Consider the following 19564-nt stretch of genomic DNA (forward strand, 5'->3'; position numbering starts at 1 on the left):
GTCCACGTCAACACGCCAACAAACAAACAAAAAGCAACTCGTCAGTGATGAAGATCAAACATCAGAGACTGTAACCACTCAAAGGTCCACTTACTCAGATTGTTCCCTCTGCAGCTTTCTGGATCGGGACCAGGTCTGTGGAGAAACCGGGAGCTGAAGTCTTCTGCTTGTTGAGCTTCACCTGTCCTGAGTGTGTGCAGGCTACTGTCACTCTGAAACACCCTGAAACCAGGTGCGGTGTTGGGGGCGGGGCTAACGGACCCGGGCCCGCCAATTAGTTCAACCGGCCAATCCCTAATGACCTCTCTCAATAAAACTGATTTGATAAGTGCCACAATCAAACTCTTGGTTCTTCCCTTCAGGATCAGGCCTCAATGAAAGAGTCTGATAAGCTTCGGTTGGAAACAGCAGTAATAACTGATATAACTGAATAACTGAAGTACAAGGTCTGTGTCCAGTTCAAGTCCTGGCTCAGAGTCTGTTATAAAACCTGCAGCTCAAAGTTCAGCTGCTGCAGTTTAATATGACTTTATCGTCATTAATATTTAAGCTGCAGTAGCTTCCTTCTCTGATAAGCCTGACCTCTTATCAGCATCAACGTCTTTATTCTGAAGGTCGTCGCTGTCGCTGTTTCCTGTCAGTCACACACACCTCTGTTTGATGGAGACTAGTGGCTGACCTCAGTCACCTGTGGACAGTGTTGGTCAGACTTTGGTCAGACAGGGCAGAGGTCAAAGGTCGTGGACTTGTCCTGCAAAGTAACACTGACTGAACACAATGAATCTGACCATATCACATTGTGTTGGGTCAGTTACTATCCTTCAACTGTTGCTGTGGCTCAGTGTTTGTCCATTCCCCACAGGCTCAGGCCTCCTGTTAACTGAGTGTAGTGAACATGTTAGTCTGTGGGGGGCGCTACTGAGCCCCCAGGGGTCTGTACAGTGATGTGTGATCCACCAGTGGACGATAGACTTTCACCTCCATATCTGTAAAACAAATGTTTGCTGTGACTTCGTGCTGAGATCGGTCGGTCGATAGCAGCTCGGCGGCATCACCGTCATTTTAGTTTCAGTTGTTCTCGTTCTGTTGTTTGTGCCGGCGTTACAGCTGTGACACAGTCTGACCTCTGACCTCTGCAACATCCCACGCTCTGTTCATTTACACAGCTGACGAGTTTTCAAACAGCTCAGGGACAAAAAGTTCCAACAATCACTGTCGACACCACGGAAACCATTTAATCGTTGTGACAATGATCCCTGACCTTTCCCTTCTGACGCCACCATGAAAGATGATGAAACTATCCAATAATAAGCCTTCATCTTATTTCACTCTGAGCTCTGTGACAACTATTGACCGATTATTTCTATCAATCAATCAATAAATAAAATGATCATCAGGTAATTTGGTCAACATCATCAGTTGGAGGCCTGTAGTTAAAACTCAAGAGTTTCATACTTTTACTTAAGAACCATTTCAAACACAAGACAGTGTGTAGATCCTTCTGGTTCCTGTCTGATCTCCACAGCAGCAGGTGCAGCTGTGTTCCTAACAAAGTGGACACTGAGTCCATGTCCGTCAGCAGAGACACTGAGTGGTCCTGAACGCAGCAGGTGAGTCAAAGTAAACACAGCGACATTAAACATGTCCGACTCAGTCATACTTTGACCCTCTGGTCAATACTCCCCCCACCACACAGACAAAGACACAGACCGAGACTGAGGCGCAGAGACGGACTGAGGAGAGTCTGCTGGATCTGGTTCTGAGGTTCTGTTTGGAGGTCTGGACCATGGTGGAGCCCACATCCAAACCAGCTGCTGTTCTGCTGCTGTTTGTGCTACACAGCTGCCTGACAGACCATGGCGCCCAAGCTGACAGCGGAGGTACTGGACGTTTGTACAGACCATAATAATCTGTATGAAATTGACATATTTTTATTTTCTACATGAGAAACAGTTGTTGTTGGTTTAACTTTCAATCTGTGGAGACGGTACCGGTCACCAGCTCTCAGTTTTCACTTCTGGAGGTTTTAATCAACTGGTTGTCTCTCTACAGTCTTCCTCAGCAGCCAGCGAGCCACGCAGGTTCTGGTCCGGAACAGACGAGCCAATCAGATGTTCGAGGAGTTGAAACCAGGTAACCTCCCTGAAAGGTCAGAGGTGACCGTCTTAAGACAGATGTGGTGAAGGTGTCTCTGTGTCTCTGTAGGGAACCTGGAGAGAGAATGTGTGGAGGAAATCTGTGACCACGAAGAGGCCAGAGAGGTGTTCGAGGACGTGGCTAAAACAGTACGACCCGTTTTATTCTGAGCTCATTCACTGTTTCTGTCAGAGAACCTCACAACAGTTCTGATCACACCAACTAACCACAAAACGGCCTCTGTTCCCTGCAGGAAACCTTCTGGGCCAAGTACCTGGGTGAGTTCTGCTGCTCCAAAACACACACACACACACACACACACACACACACACACACACACATGTTCTAAGTACACAGCACTGAAGAACCTGGAGAACCTCTCCCTTATGTATTTGTCAGTACAACAACAGGAGCCTGCACAGTTCTAGTGGATTCGGTTCTGATCTGGATTAACTGTGTTTAATCTGTTGTGTTGAACAAACATGAGCAAAGTCCACAACTGAAATTTACACAACTCTGAGTACACACCAACTATCTGTCTGTCTCTCTCTCACCTGTCTTTCTCTGACTTGTCTGTCTGTCTCCAGACTGTAAAGGAAATGAAATTACAAGATCTCAAGACAACATTAACACTGTCAGACAATGCATAGAAGGTAAATATGAATAAACATAAATAAACGTAGTCAAGTATGATAAAATGCACAAATGCAACAACATGATTGGTGTGTGTGTGTTCCTCAGGTCAGTGTATTTTCGGTACGGGGTTGAATTATGAAGGAGATGTCAACATCACAGTGGCAGGGAGACCGTGTCAGAGCTGGGCACACACCTTCCCACATCCCATCATTAGGTAACTAGGTAACTAACAGACTGACTGACTGACTGACTGACTGACTGACTAATTAACCGAACACTAACTGACTGACTGACTACAGGTTTGTCAAATAAGTCACTAAGAAAACTAACAACAACAACTCATCTATCCACACAAGTAGCTACTTTGTTTACTAGTAGGCTAGGCCTAATTACCTCCCTCACCAAGAAACTAACATCCTAACTGACAATGTAATGTAACATACCAGCCAATGAACCAACTCGATCATTTAAAAATCAAACTAAAACACTACAGAACTGAAATTGAACTGTTAAACTGTCACTCACCTGTCTGTCTGCCTCCTGTCTGTAGGGAGTTCAACACCTCCGAGCCAAACAGTAACTTGAAGGAGAACTTCTGTCGTAACCCTGACAAACGTCCTGAGGGACCCTGGTGTTTCACGCAGGACCCAACAGTCCAGAAAGAGGCCTGCAGGGTGCCAATATGTGGCAAGTGTCTGCTACTACACCTAGTACTGCTAACTACAGCTAGTACTGCTAGCTGTAGTCAGCTACTGCTCTACACCTAGTACTGCTAACTAAACCTAGTACTACTAACTACAGCTAGTGCCGCTAACTACACCTAGTGCTAACTACACCTAGAACTACTAACCTTACTGTTCTACAGCTAGAATTAACTAGCTGTAGTTAGCTAGTAGCCTACTGCTCTACACCTAGTACTGCTAACTAAACCACTAACTACGGCTAGTGCCGCTAACTACACCTGCTAGTACTGCTTTTACAATACTACTATACAGCTAACTTCTAACTACAGCTAAAAGCTAACAAGCTGTAGTTAGAGTAGGCTACTGCTAAATGCACCTTGTAGCCTACTAACTACAGCTAGTAATGCTAACAACAGCTAGAAGTTAACTAGCTGTAGTCAGCTAGTACTGTTAACTACACTACACCAACTACCACTACAGCTGCTAAACTACTACTAGTACTGTTGACTACAGCTAGAGGTTAACTAGCTTTAGCTAGGTAGTACTGCTAACTACAGCTAGACGTTTACTAGCTGTTGTTAGTACTGCTGCTAACTGCTGATAGTATTACTTCTATGGTTTTACTACCTACAGCTAGTACTACTAACCACATGCAGTGCTACTGCTAACTCCTGCTGATTGCAGCTAGTACTGCTTGTAGTTCTACGAAGGAATAACCGAATGAGACCAATGAAAATCACTCTCTCCATCCAGGTGAGGCCTTCGTCCCACCCACTGTGGCCCCTGAGCCAGTCAAAACTGGACAGTGTTTGCCCAACTATGGCGTAGACTACAGAGGCGACCTGGACGTCACCCTGGGGGGCCACACCTGTCTGCCGTGGTCGTTACCTGTGGCCGTGGCCCTCAGCCAGGACAAGGAGTTCATGCCTGAGGTCCGCCTAGTCAGTAACAAGTGCCGTAACCCTGACAACGACCCTGAGGGCCCCTGGTGCTACGTAGAGGTATCTGGAAACGTGACCGTGGACATGTGTGACCTGGAGATCTGTGGTAATCTTACCAGTCCCACCTGAGCATACAGCACACAGGTGTCACTGTCCAGCTCTTACCTGTCTCTGTGTCTCTCACCTGTCTGTCTCCCAGAGGACTCGCTGCTTGGCGACCTGCTGAAAGTACAGACCGGAGAGAGGGAGCGCTCCGTCCTGGGAGCCTCCAGGAAAACCTTTTTCAACCCTCGCTCATTTGGAGAAGGAGAGAGTGGTGAGTCATGTGACCAACTGGTTAACTGACTGGTTGACTGACTGATTGGTTGACCCTTTTAATGATTGGCTGGCTGACTGACTGATTGGTTGACCCTTTTACTGATTGGCTGACTGACTGGTTGACTGACTGATTGGTTGACCCTTTTCCTAACTGGTTGGCTGACTGGTTAACAGACTGACCCTTTTACTAACTAGTTAACTGACTGGTTAACTGACTGACTAGTTAACTGACTGGTTAACTGACTGACCCTTTTACTAGTTAACCGACTGGTTAACTGTCTGGTTGACTGACTGGTTGACTGACTGACCCTTTTACTAACTAGTTAACTGACTGGTTAACTGACTGATTGGTTGACTGACTAGTTAACTGATTGGTTGACTGACTGGTTAACTAGCTGGCTAACTGACTGCTGATGTTGCAGACTGTGGACTGCGCCCCCTGTTTGAAAAGATTAGTAAGAAGGACGCGAAGGAGGACGAGCTGTTGGATTCGTACAGAGACAAACGTATCGTTGGGGGCGACGACGCAGAAGTGGCCTCAGCACCATGGTAACCACAAGCTGTCACTATGGCAAACACACCATTCAAACATCCTTGTTAACAACATGTAAAAAAAAAAAAAAAGAGCACACAGCACTGCCATCACGTCTTACCACGGTTCTCCTGGTGCAGGCAGGTGATGCTGTACAAGCGCTCCCCTCAGGAGCTGCTGTGTGGCGCCAGTCTGATCAGTGACCAGTGGATCCTCACCGCCGCTCACTGCATCCTCTACCCGCCCTGGGGCAAGAACTTCACCAGCGCTGACATCCTGGTCCGCCTGGGCAAACATGACAGAGCCAAGTAAGACTGATACTAACCTGAAGTGAGCACATGATGTGGCCGTGTGGTGGACTGAGCCAGACGTTTCCTCCTCCTCCTCCAGGTTTGAGCGCGGCACCGAGAGGATCGTGGCGATTGATGAAATCATCGTCCATCCCAGGTACAACTGGAAGGAAAACCTGAACCGTGACATCGCTTTGCTGCACTTGAGACGTCCCGTCACCTTCACCGATCAGATCTTCCCCGTCTGCCTTCCCAGCAGGAAGGTGGCCCAGGAGTAAGGACACGCCCACAAACAAAACAAAACACCTGTTTTATTATCAGCTGTGTCTGGACACTTGTACCTTTAGACGGGGTTTTCTGAATCAGCTGACAGTGTTTCCTCCCCACAGTCTGATGACCGAGGGATTTAAAGGACGAGTGACCGGCTGGGGGAACCTGAAGGAAACTTGGAACCCATCGGCAAGAAATCTACCTGGCGTCCTCCAGCAAATCCACCTGCCAATTGTGGACCAGGAAATCTGCCGCAAATCCACATCGGTCAGGATCACAGACAACATGTTCTGTGCAGGTGAGTGACAGACGGGATCGTCACATGACTCCTGCTCCACACACCTGATCCAGTCCTTCACCTGTTTGACACGTCCCGTCATGTTTAGGTTTCAAACCCGAGGACACTGAGCGTGGTGACGCCTGTGAGGGAGACAGCGGTGGACCGTTTGTGATGAAGGTGAGGATGACATCACAAACTCAACAACAACCTGAAACACTTCCTTTAAACTTAGTTCAGTTCAATCAAACGTAAACACACTGAAACTTCTAAAACAACACAGAAGTTGGTGCACTCATGGGATCCAGAATGTTTAAATCTGCTGTGGCGTGATGACGTTGTGTGGATGATGACGTCAGAACAATGGCTGCCTGCCGGAAGTAGCCACAACGAAATTTATTTTTTTATTTTTTAAAAGACTGTTTAGACTCTGTTTTTTTTTTTTTATTGATTGATTTTTATTGGAAATCACCGGATGATCTCATGTTGAAGGAATAATGGCGGCTCCTAGTTTGCGCCTTACTGCTCCGTGACGTCACCTGTCCGCCATATTGCACTGGTGGATTTTTTTTTTTTTTTAAATAAACAAAAACTCAGATTTTTTTAACGTGAAACCGATAATTACCTGTTTTTTTGTTGTTGTTTGAGACAAAGACATCAACTCCCATGATCCCACGCTACTTCACTACGTCATCAAGCTCAGCCTGTTGCTGTCATCCTCGGCTAAATACCCATTATTATGATCAATATTGATCAATATGTTGTTTTGTTCATTATTAACTTATTAATTGGTCTATAAAATAAAAGCTGACTGATCCAATGAGAAGATTTACTTTATCACCTGAACAAGCAGCAGCTCCTCCTGTGATGTGCAAATGTTGAAAAAAAGATCCTCTATTCGTTGATCATCACTTGGATTAATTGATCAGCCAATCATTATCAGTTGTGTGAATGTGAATCTCCGGCTGTGTGTGAACCTGTGTGTGTGTTTTCTGTGCAGTACCCGGCAGAGAACCGCTGGTATCAGATGGGCATCGTGTCGTGGGGCGAAGGCTGCGACCGGGACGGAAAGTACGGCTTCTACACTCACCTGTTCAGGATGACCAGGTGGATGAAGAAAGTAATCGAAAAGGCCAAAAAGGATTGAGCACCTATCAGTCTTCACTTCCTGTCGTCAAGTGTCGTGATGCTAATAAAGTTTGTTCCTTTAGCTTTTGGCTCTGAGCAAGTTTTTGTCGAGTAAAAAAAAAACACGTGGAAGTGAACAGTTCAAAGTCACAGACCGAAATCTGGCACAGCAGCTTTTATAAAAGCACAGATACAAAATCTCCATGGTAACACACACACCGAGTCTCTCAGTGTTAATTATAATAATCAGTTAAAAGTAGTGTCGATGAACAAATACAAGAAAATAACTGTTTGTTTTTACATCTGCAGCAGCTTCATCTCTAAACAGGAAATGACTTTCAAAATAAGACTTTTAACTTGATTCTGTGTGATGTGTAAAAGAGCTGGACACACACACACACACACACGGACACATTCATGACAACACACATCATCAAACGGCTGCAGTGAGTGACGGTTACCGTGGTGACCAAACAACGACATCCAGAACCCATCCTTCAGTCAAACACAGGTAAAACTCATTCAGTGACGTCAGACGTGTCTCAGGTCTCGCCGGCCGTCTCCGTCTCCGTCGCCTCCGTCTCATTGGTCCGGTGGGTCAGCAGGTGTCTGTTCAGGTGAGTCTTGCGGGTGTAGCTCTTGGGGCAGAAGGAGCAGGCGTAGGGACGGACGTTGCTGTGAGACAACATGTGTTTCTTCAGGTCGAACTTCCTGCGCAGACATTTCCCACACTCAGGACACGCGAACGGCTTCTCCCCTGCAGAAACACAACAACAACAACAACAACAACAACAACAAGGTGGTTACAGGTGAAACAGGAAGTGACCAGGTGGTGAACTCATCCTGAACTGATGCTGGATGGAACTGAACTAACAGATAAAAAATCTAACAATAAACATATTCGCCAGTGTTTTTAAAGAAAGAAGAGATCTCAAACAAAACCTACATAACATCCCGTCTACTCTGTGAATTGTATTATTGCTAAATTTACAGATGTTGACAACTCCTGTACTCTTTGTAAAAAATAATACAGAAACAATTTTGTATTTACTTTTTGGTTGTGACATATCAAAAAGATTTTGGAGAGATCTTGAGTCTCACTTTTTCAATCTGTCTACAGACATTATTTGTTCATCCAGAAGATGGTGCTCTCGAACACCTAATGAACGTTGAATTTTTTTATTCACAAAAACGATTTGCTAAGATCGCTGCTTTTCTACTGGAACTAAAGTCTTTGTTTAAAGCTCTCAGTTTAATTAACAGCAAAAAAAAGCAAGACATTACTGAGTCATTATGACAAGTTTTTATCTGAACCTGCCGACTGAGCCTATTATTTTGTTTCTTTTTTTATTTTTCTATGTATTTTATTATATTCTTAAAGCAGAAGTAAGTGGTCCGGTCGTTTTCGCTAATGCTGCGTTCCAGGCAGGCTTTTGAAATCGTAAATTACAGCTTCAAGTCACAACTTACGACTTTGTAGCGTTCCAGGCAACCCACTCGTGTTTTTCCGACCTGTTTTACCGGTGAAAGTCACTATAACGGCCACTCGTAACTTCTGACCCGTGAACTCGTACCAGATCGAACTGGTACCACTTCACAGGTTGGAAAAAACACGAGTTACGAGTTGCCTTGAACGCACCATAACAGTCCTCGTCCCTACGTCACCACATTCACGGCATCCCTTGGCTGCACACACAGCCCTGCATGCCGTTCTCTCCCCTCATTGGATAAAACTTATAGGATACGATAAATGTTTTCTCCTCGACTCAGAGCAGAGCAGAGTGACTGACAGACCCGTGTTTCAGACCAAACACTCTATGTAAGTGATTGCTGTCGGAAGATATAACTATTTAAGACTTATATTAACACAAATATATCACTTACTTCTGCTTTAATAATAACAATAATAATAATAATTCATTTAATTTATATAGCGCTTTTCAATAACCCAAAGACGCTTACAAAGACACAAAAGAAACAGGGTAGAGACATACAGGGGGAGTCGAGGGAGAGACAGTACACAGTGACACATTAATGAGCGAGGTGATGGAGAGACCGGCTATGGGTAGGGGAGGTCATAGGCTTGGGAGAAGAGGTATGTTTTTAACCGGGACTTGAATGTGGGGAGTGAGGGTGAGGGTATCTTTTTTGTACCCATCTATCTTCTCTGTAAACTATATTTTTGATTGTCTGTGCATTTTGATGTGTGTTGTCAAACAGTAGATGTCCGAATCTTCCCCCAACACATAATTATCATTAATCTGACAATTTAATAAATGTTTGTATCAAAGAATGAGTGACTATAAGATCAGACACCAGGTGATGGCTCAGTTTGTCCCTGCGGGCTCCCGTAGCGCTGTGCTCTCACCTGTGTGGATCCTGCGATGCTCCGTCAGGTGACAGGAGATGGAGAAGGCTTTCCCACATTCCTGACAGACGTAGGGCCGCTCGCCCGTGTGCGTCCTCATGTGTTTCTGCAGGTCTCCTCCGGACGGCCAGCCCTTCCCGCACACCGTGCACACGTACGGCCGCTCCCCCGTGTGGCGCCGCACGTGCACGTTGAGGCCGGCGAGCGCGGTGAAGTCTTTGGGGCAGTAGGGGCAGCGGTACGGCCGCTCGCCGGTGTGTGTCCTCAGGTGACCCTCCAGCCCGTCGCGGGTCTTGAAGCGTTTGCCGCACTGCGGGCACAGGAAGCGGCTCTCGGCCGAGTGGCTGGCGCGGTGCGAGTGGAGGCCGGTCAGCGAGCCGTACGTCTTGTTGCACTGGTCGCACTGGTACGAGCGGAAGGTGTGTGTGCGCTGGTGGATCCGCAGCTGGGTCACACCTGGAGGGCACCGACCAATCAGATAAAATACAGAAAGAATGTTGTAACACATTTTTATTTTTTTAATCACATTAAGCAATACCCAATTATAAATGTCTTATGGAAACGATAAAGATGAAGGATGGACATCCTTCTATTTTATGATTTAGTACAAAAAAACCCAATTCAATAAATAACAGCATGACGTCATTACGCACAGCTTTTTATTGGATTTAAGTGTCTGAGATGGAAACGCACTTGAACCGGCGTTATTCACATTAATAATAATAATATTTTTATTGATCTTCAGATAATTGGATCGACAGGTGGATGGAAACACGGTTAGGCAGCGACCGTGGACGGCGGTTACCTGAGAAGCTCTGCTCACAGAAGCGACAGTTGTAGCATGGCTCCGCCCCCTCCACCGAGTGGCTCTGCAGGTGTCGCAGCAGCAGCGTCTGCGAGCTGAACGTCTGCTCGCACACGGTGCAGGTGAGGTCCGGGAGGCGGTGCTGCAGCCGGTGGGCGTCTCTCTCCTTGGCCGACTCGAACGCCTTGTCGCACCGGCTGCAGGTGAAGCCGCCGCGGTCCAGGTGCGTCTGCCTGTGATTGGTCAGGCTGGACAGGTGGTGGAACTCCTTGTCGCACTGGCCGCACTGGTAGACGGGCCGCGCCCGGTGGCTGCGCTGGTGCGACAGCAGCTCGGCTTTGGTTCTGAAGACGGCGTTGCACTGGAAGCAGGAGTGGCTGCGGAGGGGGCGGGGCTCCGGGAGGCGGGGCGCAGGTGGGCGGGGCTCCTGGTCACGACTCTGCGGGTTGGCGTCTCCTCCTGTGGCGGTTAGAGCCGAACCGCAGGACTTGTTGGTTCTGAGGTGACGGATCACCTGGGGAGAGCAGCCTGTCAATCATGTGACACAACAGGAAGTGACCAGGACTCACAGACACACACACACATACACACACAGTCAACTCAACTCACCACTAACATAAAGCAATTCAAAATATTAATAAAAAGGTATTTAGCAAAATAGGAAAACATGGTATATTTATATGTATAACATGTTGTATATTTTTATATATATATGTGTTATTATAATGTGTATGCTGCAGAATGAATCTATATGCTGTAGAATGAATGTATATGCAATATGATATGAAGTGTAAGTTGATTGTGGAATGATGTACTGTATACATATATAATATGTAGATATGGATGCAATATGGATTAGTGTGTGAATAATTACTAACAAAGAATGGATAAAGCACAGTAACGAAGTGGAAACGCTCACTCTGTTTTTGTTTTGTTAGGTGAGGCGTATTGCTCACTTGTTTTTGTTTTCTTTGTTTTTAATTTTTATAGTGTTTCTGTTTTTGTATTTTTGACTGTATATTTGATACTGTTGGACCCCAGGAAGAATAGGTGTGGCTTTGCTGCAGCTAATGGGGATCTGAATAATAAACTAAACTAAACACACACACACACACACTCACCTGAGAGCGGTAGATGAAACATTTGCCGCACTGAGGACACTTGTGAGCTACACGCTGGGAATTATGGGAAATGCTGTACAGAGCATTGGCTGCCACCTCGGTGCAGGGCGGCTCTGATTGGTCGACTGTGGAGAAGGGGCGGGATTTAGGTCAATAATAATAATACACAGATTGTCAGTCTGTCTGTGTGTGTGTGTGTGTGTGTGTGTGTGTGTGTGTGTGTGTGTGTGTGTGTGTGTGCTGTACCCGTGTCCTCTGATTGGTCGGCTAAGTTTCCAGGTGACTCCCTCAACCTGACAGGGAACAGTGATAATGACACTTTATTTTGAAGGTTGAGTGTTCAATTAATTAATTAATTAATATATTCATTTGTTAAAGCAGAAGTAAGCGGAATGTTTGTGTTAAAGCAGAAGTAAGTGGTCCGGTCGTTTTCGCTAATGCTGCGTTCCAGGCAGGCTTTTGAAATCGTAAATTACAGCTTCAAGTCACAACTTACGACTTTGTAGCGTTTCAGGCAACCCACTCGTGTTTTTCTGACCTGTTTTACCGGTGAAAGTCACTATAACGGCCACTCGTAACTTCCGACCGGTGAACTCGTACCAGATCGAACTGGTACCACTTCACGGTCGGAAAAATACGAGTTTCCTTGAACGCACCATAACAGTCCTCGTCCCTACGTCACCACATTCACGGCGTCCCTTGGCTGGACACACAGCCCTGCATGCCGTTCTCTCTCCTCATTGGATAAAAACTGTAGGATACGATAAATGTTTTCTCTTCGGCTCAGAGCAGAGCAGAGTGACTGACAGACCCGTGTTTCAGTCCAAACACTCTATGTAAGTGATTGCTGTCGGAAGATATAACTATTTAAGACTTATATTAACACAAATATATCACTTACTTCTGCTTTAATATAAGTCTTAAATAGTTCTATCTTCCGACAGCAATCACTTATATAGAGTGTTTGGTCTGTCAGTCACTCTGCTCTGCTGTAAGCCGAGGAGAAAACTTTCCTTGTATCCTACAACCTTTATCCAATGAGGAGAGAGAACAGCGTAAAGGGGCAGTCCTCTCTGTGTGTGCAGCCAAGGGATGCGCGTGAATGTGGTGACGTAGGGACGAGGGCGGGGACTGCTAACTCCATCGGCTGACAAGAAGTTAGTCAAAACCACCGGATCGCTTACTGCTGCTTTAACTTGTAAAATAAAAAACTGAAAAACTAAATAAAAATGAAAAGTAATGAAATGTTAAACTATAATAATATATATATAATAACCTTGGTTCTGACCCGTCCACCTCCACCTCCACCACCACCGGTGTGATGGCGCAGTCGTCTCCGCCCACTGAGCTCTGATTGGATGCCTCCTCCTCCTGCTCCTCCTCCTCCTCCTCCTCCTCCTCCTCCTCCACCTGCTCCTCCTCGACCTCCTGGATCAGCGTCTCCTCCTGCTCCTCCTCCGTCATCACCACCACCTCCACCTTCACCAGCTCCTCGTCCGGCTGCACGGGGCTCACCACAGCTGGAGGAGCCTCCACCTGCACCTCGGTTTCCACGGCAGCAGGAGGAGGCTCGGGATTGGTCAGTTTGGTGAAGAGTGGGTGTGTCCAGGCGGAGAGGAGGATTTTCTCTGTGTCACAACAAACTGAGGAAGAAAATCATAAAAAAACAGAAACATTGGAGTTTGAATCGAAGCAGAGACTTTCCCGTCCTGATCGTTTCCTCTGTGACGTCGTACCTGTGCTCGTCGCTCGGCCCGGCGAACAGCTCTGATTGGTCAGCAGCTCCCTCAGCCCCTCCCACTCCGCCTCCTGCAGACACTCCTCCAGGCCACCAGGGGCGGCGTCGAGCCAGGACGCAGCCTGAGCCACACAAACATCATGATTTTATTATTGTTATCGTCATATTAACAGAGTGACGCTCCCCCCAGAGCATCATGGGAGCTGTAGTTCTGCAGAGTCTGAGGAACAACACCTGTTTGAAGTCTGGCACCGGGAACAGCTGCTCGATCCTGGACAGGAAGTCAGACACGAGGGACTGAAGGGCGGAGTCATAACTCTGGTCAAACACTTCCTGGAGCAGAGAGAGAGAGATTCATTTAATTATTCATTAATTAAACTATGTGTATTTATACTTTTCATTATATAAAACAACTTGCAACTGCCTAATGACACCCAAACTGTGTTTAACCCAATGTATAAGACAGAGAGAGACAGCACACACACGCATAGGGTATATATACTTTTTATTTATTTTTTTTTCTTTGTACATAGTTGATTCTGTGAGCTGCGGTTCCTGTCACTGACCTGCAGGAGGCGCCGTCTGTCTGCAGGAGTCACGGCCTCAGTCAGAGTCAACAGGGCTGAGCAGCACTCGTCCAGCTGCTGATCCAGCTGCTGCTGCTGCTGAAACAAACACAAACTAGTAAACAACATAAACTACATCTGATGATGGAAACAGCTCATCCTCCTCCATCTCCCAGCAGCCACTGCAGCAGGTCACATGGTTCATGTCTGTTTTTGACTGTTGCATTCTGGGTGCTGTGTTTTCAAATTAAAGAAATAAAATGAGACAGAAAGATAAAATGATCCTCGCCTGAGAAAAGATTTTAAAATATATATATATATATATATCAGGTATCAATGAAACATCCCATCGTTTATTCCTGTATTCTCACCGTTGCCTCGGAGACGGAGCGTATCCTGTCCAGGTGGGCGTGGATGGGCTGAGGGGCGGGGTCACAGAGGGTCACCTGAGGAGGGAGGAGACACAGAAGAAGAGTGAGTCACATACAGGTGAACGGGTGAACGGGTGAAGAGGTGAACAGGTGAGCTGCAGCAGCGTCACCTTGGCTCTCAGCGCCAGCAGCAACAGGCTCCTCTGTCGCTCCGTCAGCAGCTGCGGGACGGCCTCTGTCACCAGGGAAACAAAGTCCTCCAGCATCCCATAATGCTTCACGCTCTGCTGCCGGGCGACCTGCCACATGGCCGCCGTCAGCAGGCGGAGGGGGGGCACGAGGAGGCGCAGGGAGGAGAGGGGGAGAGGAGGAGCTGAGGAGTGACATCTTCATGTTATTGGTCATAATAAAGATGGGTCATTACATCATCATTACATCATTATCAACGTTACAGTCGACTGTGAGCTCATCAGACTTGTATGAAGGTAACTATGACAACAATTCAATTCATTTGTCACAGCAGTATAATATTAAAGAGAAACATTATGAATAACAAATAATTATATATCATTAACAATATAAAATGTACAAATTATATATAGAATACGTATTACATATAAAATACTGAGCAGGTGAAGCGTCACACACACTGGGTTCATAATGTTTATAAATGTTCATTATTTATCATTATTAGTGCAGAGGAGAAGCTGTTATTAACTATTAAATATTAAAAAATAGAAAAGATGTGATCTGAGGTTTGATTTTGTGACATCAGAGTAAACACTTTGTTTTTAAACTCTTGTAACAGGCTACACAGACAGGGAGCAGTTCACACCCTGCAAAACCTCTGACTTCTACTTTTTTTTTAATTTACTTTTCATTAAATCCTACTTTATTACACACGTGCAAGTGCAACACTAAAGCCGAAATATCAGCCAATTAAACCTGGCTCAGAGCTCCTGTTTCCCACAGTTTTAATGGACATTAAACGTCTCTTTAGCTCAAAATGACTCTTTTTATCAGTGGAGTCTGGCTCCGTTAGCACCGAGCTGTTGCCCCGGTACCGAGAGCTACCGAGGCCGTTAAATGACACGCAACCTGATCAAAACACAGCGATCGATCCACTCGATCGGCACGTACCCATCCCGTCTTTTCACGGCCGCTCACAGTCCTTCACTTTGGGCACCGCTCCGGTCTGAAACCTCGGTCAGTTAGCTGCGGGAGCTAACGGCTAACTGGTGTTTACAGTCCGGCGAACAGAGGCCACGCCCCTTCCCTCACCGGAAGTGAATGGCACACATGGGTCACACTTCCGGTTTCACCTACACCCGACGTAATAAATAAATAAAATAAAGTAAATTATATATATATCAACAGAATATTAGACAAACTTTTAAAATACAAATTTAATGTATTTTAGTTGATCTTTTTGATTAGGAAATACAAAAAAGTTGTTCATTATCAACCTTTGTTCTCTCTATAGGCACTCGAGCACCAGCTCATTTAGAAAACAAAAACGCTTTTTGAAAATGAAGCCAAACAATACATTAAGTCTATTAAAAAGTCCATCAACATGAAAGCTATAAAGACTTTGAATTTATGTACACTGTATAATGTTTTTGTATGAAAGCTTGTCTCTGCATTGTCTGTATTGAAACCCCCTGGCGATGTTCTGTTGGTGTATTGAATTGTATTGCACCATGATGTCTTAATAAAGTTTCTAAAAAAAACAAAAACAAAAAAAAAAAAAAACCGCAACATTTCTGTCTTCATTTCTTATTGTTAGTCATATCTGGACACACTAAAGTATTGCACAAATGAGTTTGACTTGTGATTTATTGTATTTTCTTTTCTCTCTCTCTCTCTCTCTCTATGTTTCACTCTCTTAATTTAATTTCTGCATTATTATCATGTCTTTTGTTTTGTTTGTTGAGCATTCCTTGTGTCTTGTTATTGCTATTGACAATTACCTTGTACACTACATTGTGTAAATAATAAAAATAAAAAAAAGATAATTATTATCAGTTATTAGTAAAAACAACAACAACAACAACAACAACAACAAACAAATTCAATGAAAGGCCAGGAATGCTGTGTAAATGTTATAAGATTAGTCATCAAGTTAATCAATTAAGCCAAGAGTTATCTAAAGAATTAAAGAGACATTGAAGAGGCTGACCTCTCACCTGTTTTGACACAGGTACAGTAAGCCTGGTGTAATCCTCCTCCTCCTCCTCCTCCTGAGGTCCAGTAAATGGATTAACAGGGTTTGTGTGAGAGCTGCACAGAAAGCAAGAGAGCAACAGCAAGAAGGCAAACAACGAACAACAATAAAGAAGAAGAAGAAAAAGAAGAAGAAGAGAGGCCTTGGAGGTGGATGCTGCATGTGGACGAGCTGGAGGTCGACCTTGAAAACAAACTTTATTTTTCTATATTTATGGGAGTGTGTGGAGCAGAGAGAGAGAGATCGACAGTCAAGACTGGATTTGTTGGATCTGCTGCTCAGAAAATCCGTTCATCCATCGCTCCTTCATCGCTCCTCCTCTCAAAGCTGCAAACTGTTGAACTGACTCTGCTGTAACTACCTGATAATAACTCATTTCATCTATTTATTTCAGTCTCTGTGGAAAATCTTATACTCCAACTTATTATTGTTGATATTCAGCCTGTTGTAACATAACTAACTTACATTACATTCAGCCTGGTGGTGATTTGTGGTGGTTAAGATTTAGTTTAGTTGAATTTAACCGGTTTGGTTAAATGGAGGAATAATTGATCCGATTGATCCGATTAACTTCATATTTCTGCAGAGCTGAGACTGGACTGGACTTCTTAGCTTTAAGCAGCCACATATAAACACATAAACACAATGGATTCAGACCGAGAAGAAGCGGAGGTGTTTTCAGAAACAGAGGAACCGAGCTCCCTGAGACCAGAGGAGGAGGAAGAGGAAGAGGAGGAGGAGGAGGAGGAAAACGAGGAGGAGGATGCTCGGATCTTCAACGCTTGGATGCAGCAGTACAGAGGAGGCAAACAGCAGGAGAAGATCGGAGAGGAGGAAGAGGAGGAGGTGGAGGAGGGACGGGAGTCAGTAGGAGGAGGACGAAGAGCTGAGAGCAGGAGCAGTCTGGATCCTCCGGCCCGGATGAGGACGGACCGCCGGGCGTCGCTGCCGTGTGCGGTGAGAGGAAGCGGCAGCCGCAGGTTTCTCCACAGCAGCTCGCCGTTAGCTCAGCCGGGTGTCGCAGGCCTCTCAGAGCCACTAATGAGGATTTACAGACTCATACTCTCGTTTATTTTTGCCCGTGTTGATGGGATCTTTGGATCAGTGAGTCTCTGCGCTCCGACGATCCAGTTATCACAGCGGCTGATGAATGAAACCACAAACTGTGTCAGTGCTTCCCTCTGATTTAATGTCACTGGAGCTGTTTTTAAAGCTGCAACCTGAGGAGGAGGAGGAGGAGGAGGAGGATTCAGCTTCATCCTCCACGTTAACTAGTCCCTTTATTACTCACTCTCAATCCCAGCTGTTCTGGAAATTATTTACAGATTAGTTCAAAAGAAAATAACTCACTTACTTGTTATATTAAAAGACAAACAATTGGACTCAAAGGGATAGTTCAACATTTTGGCAAACTGGCCCATTGCCATACTCCCTATAGTCATAGCAGTAGGTTCGTTACCTTTAATTGTCGGTGCAAGCTATTTTTAGAACGGCGGAGCAGAGCCGTGAGCTGCTCAGAGCTACGCTACGGAGGCTCATGGGATTTCTTGGTTTCCCTCATCAAACTCATCAAATACACAATCCAACAACTCCACAACGCTCTGGTGGACAAGTTGTGACCTGCACATTCACCACACTATGAGATAATAACACAATGTTACCAGACAGAGTTGTTTTAGAGGGAAATACAGAGACTGCTTGATGAAAAACTGTCCCTGAAGGCAACGTGCATCATTGGTTTTGCATGAATTTCCCTCTAAAACAACTCTGTGTGGTAACGTTGTGTTATTATCTCACAGCGTGGTGAATGTGCAGCTCACAACTTGTCCACCAGAGCGTTGTGGAGTTGTTGGATTTGATGTCGATGTTGTGTATTTATTTCATCTTTTCAATGTGGTGTCTGTTCTACTTAGTTCTCTTTTGCCTTCCTGGTTTGTTCATTCATTTGTTTGCAATAAAGTTAAAATATATAATAATAAAAAAATTAACTAGTCCCCCCCCCCTCTCCCTGTGTCCAGACGACTCTCTCGTCCATGCAGCTGTCTCGCCTCCACTCGTCCACCCGGGCTCCGGTGACGGCAAGGGTCCTGCTGCGCCGCTCCTCCTCCCGCCGCCTCCTGCCCTCGCCGCAGGAGGCCGCCGCCCCCGTGTCGCTCCCCCCCGTTGGCGAGCGCAGACCCTCCCTCATACCCACCATCCCCGAGGCCACGGTGCACGAGAGGAGGGGCCAGTTCAGGAGGCGCAACGTGATGTCACTGGTGGGTGGAGCTGGACCGCTGTGGAAACTGATGTGTGTGTGACTTTAAACTGACTGTGTGTGTGTGTGTGTGTGTGTTGTTGTGTTGCAGAGCGATGCTGACAGTGTGTGTCTGATCTGTCACAACGACTTAAATCGAGGAACCGGCGGCACCAGAGAGCTGCAGTGCACACACACCTTCCACAAAGAGGTAACACACACTCTAACACACCTTAACACACAATGATGAAGTGTGTTTTTGCAGAGCTGTCCATCAGACTCCGCCTCCCTCTCTCCCTGTGCAGTGTATAGAGGAGTGGCTGTGGAGGAAACAGTCCTGTCCCACGTGTCACGTTCAGGTGTCGATGCCTCAGCCCGTTTACTGGAGCTCCACCAGAGTCAAAGTCCCATAAACACAGACGACGGACGGCAGCAGAGAGACCGAGGTCCATGAGAGTGGAGCAACGTCTGGTCCAGAATCTCATCATCATCTCTGGTTCTCGTGCTCCTGATCCAGAGAGGACGGTGACATCATCAGGAGAGGACAGTGACATCACAAACACATCCATAAAGTATGTCATAAGAAGAGGAAGCAGTTGGGAGACCAAACCTACGTTAAAACGGCCAAGTGTGAAGCTGATACACAACCACAGTAACCTCACCCATGTGTGTGTGATGTGTGTATATTCTACTGGTAGCTACATGTACAGCAGCATCATAAGGATTTTTAAATAAAGTTTGATTGTGGAAAAGTATATATATATATTCTGATTCTTGACTAAAAATCAAAACAGTGTGCAAGAGTAAATGTCATTTTAATGATGAGAGATGTTAACCCTGAGCTCTCCAGGTCTGGTGTCTCCTCCTCTGTGTCTCTAACCCTCCTCTCCTCCATGTGCATTTGTTTCCAACGAAGAAGCCGGT

General features: G+C 45.8%; 4 protein-coding genes across 10 annotated transcripts in view; 2 read left to right on the plus strand and 2 right to left on the minus strand.

Annotated features, from left to right (window-relative positions):
* The window catches only part of LOC146990460 (uncharacterized), a 31686-nt gene extending 29898 nt beyond the window's left edge, over positions 1–1788 (minus strand). The window contains exon 1 of the mRNA XM_085803955.1: positions 1711–1788. Coding sequence (XP_085660081.1) covers positions 1711–1788 — 78 coding nt within the window. The remainder of the gene's footprint in view (positions 1–1710) is intronic.
* Positions 1704–7293, plus strand: f2 (coagulation factor II (thrombin)). Its single transcript, XM_085794351.1, has 15 exons — positions 1704–1880; positions 2053–2133; positions 2206–2285; positions 2390–2414; positions 2724–2789; positions 2878–2986; positions 3323–3459; positions 4209–4502; positions 4596–4712; positions 5137–5263; positions 5387–5554; positions 5637–5810; positions 5926–6104; positions 6193–6263; positions 7084–7293. Exons 1-15 carry the CDS (start codon positions 1787–1789, stop codon positions 7228–7230), a joined length of 1869 nt encoding a protein of 622 aa, XP_085650477.1. The 5' UTR covers positions 1704–1786; the 3' UTR covers positions 7231–7293.
* Positions 7294–7367: 74 nt separating this feature from the next.
* LOC146990464 (uncharacterized) lies at positions 7368–15502 on the minus strand. 7 transcript variants are annotated; one of them, XM_085794329.1, is made up of 13 exons: positions 15321–15502; positions 14351–14553; positions 14181–14255; positions 13810–13908; positions 13478–13576; positions 13242–13365; positions 12916–13148; positions 12782–12882; positions 11752–11798; positions 11506–11630; positions 10385–10898; positions 9580–10035; positions 7368–7968 (listed from the first exon to the last, which is right to left on the minus strand). In XM_085794329.1, exons 1-13 carry the CDS (start codon positions 15322–15324, stop codon positions 7754–7756), a joined length of 2295 nt encoding a protein of 764 aa, XP_085650455.1. In that variant the 5' UTR covers positions 15325–15502; the 3' UTR covers positions 7368–7753. The 7 variants fall into 7 exon arrangements, with proteins under 7 accessions (XP_085650455.1, XP_085650451.1, XP_085650444.1 ...); XM_085794325.1 differs by having other exon boundaries at positions 12782–12885; XM_085794318.1 differs by having other exon boundaries at positions 12782–13148; positions 13810–13896.
* A 1544-nt stretch (positions 15503–17046) lies between these two features.
* Positions 17047–19347, plus strand: LOC146990465 (uncharacterized). The gene is made up of 4 exons (XM_085794461.1): positions 17047–17361; positions 18423–18662; positions 18753–18851; positions 18946–19347. The coding sequence occupies exons 1-4, from the start codon at positions 17050–17052 to the stop codon at positions 19051–19053; spliced, it is 759 nt and encodes a 252-aa protein (XP_085650587.1). The 5' UTR covers positions 17047–17049; the 3' UTR covers positions 19054–19347.
* Positions 19348–19564: the final 217 nt, after the last annotated feature.

Source organism: Trachurus japonicus, chromosome 2 (genome assembly GCF_045865225.1).
Source record: "Trachurus japonicus isolate A0001 chromosome 2, Traja_1.0".
Lineage (NCBI taxonomy): Eukaryota > Metazoa > Chordata > Actinopteri > Carangiformes > Carangidae > Trachurus > Trachurus japonicus.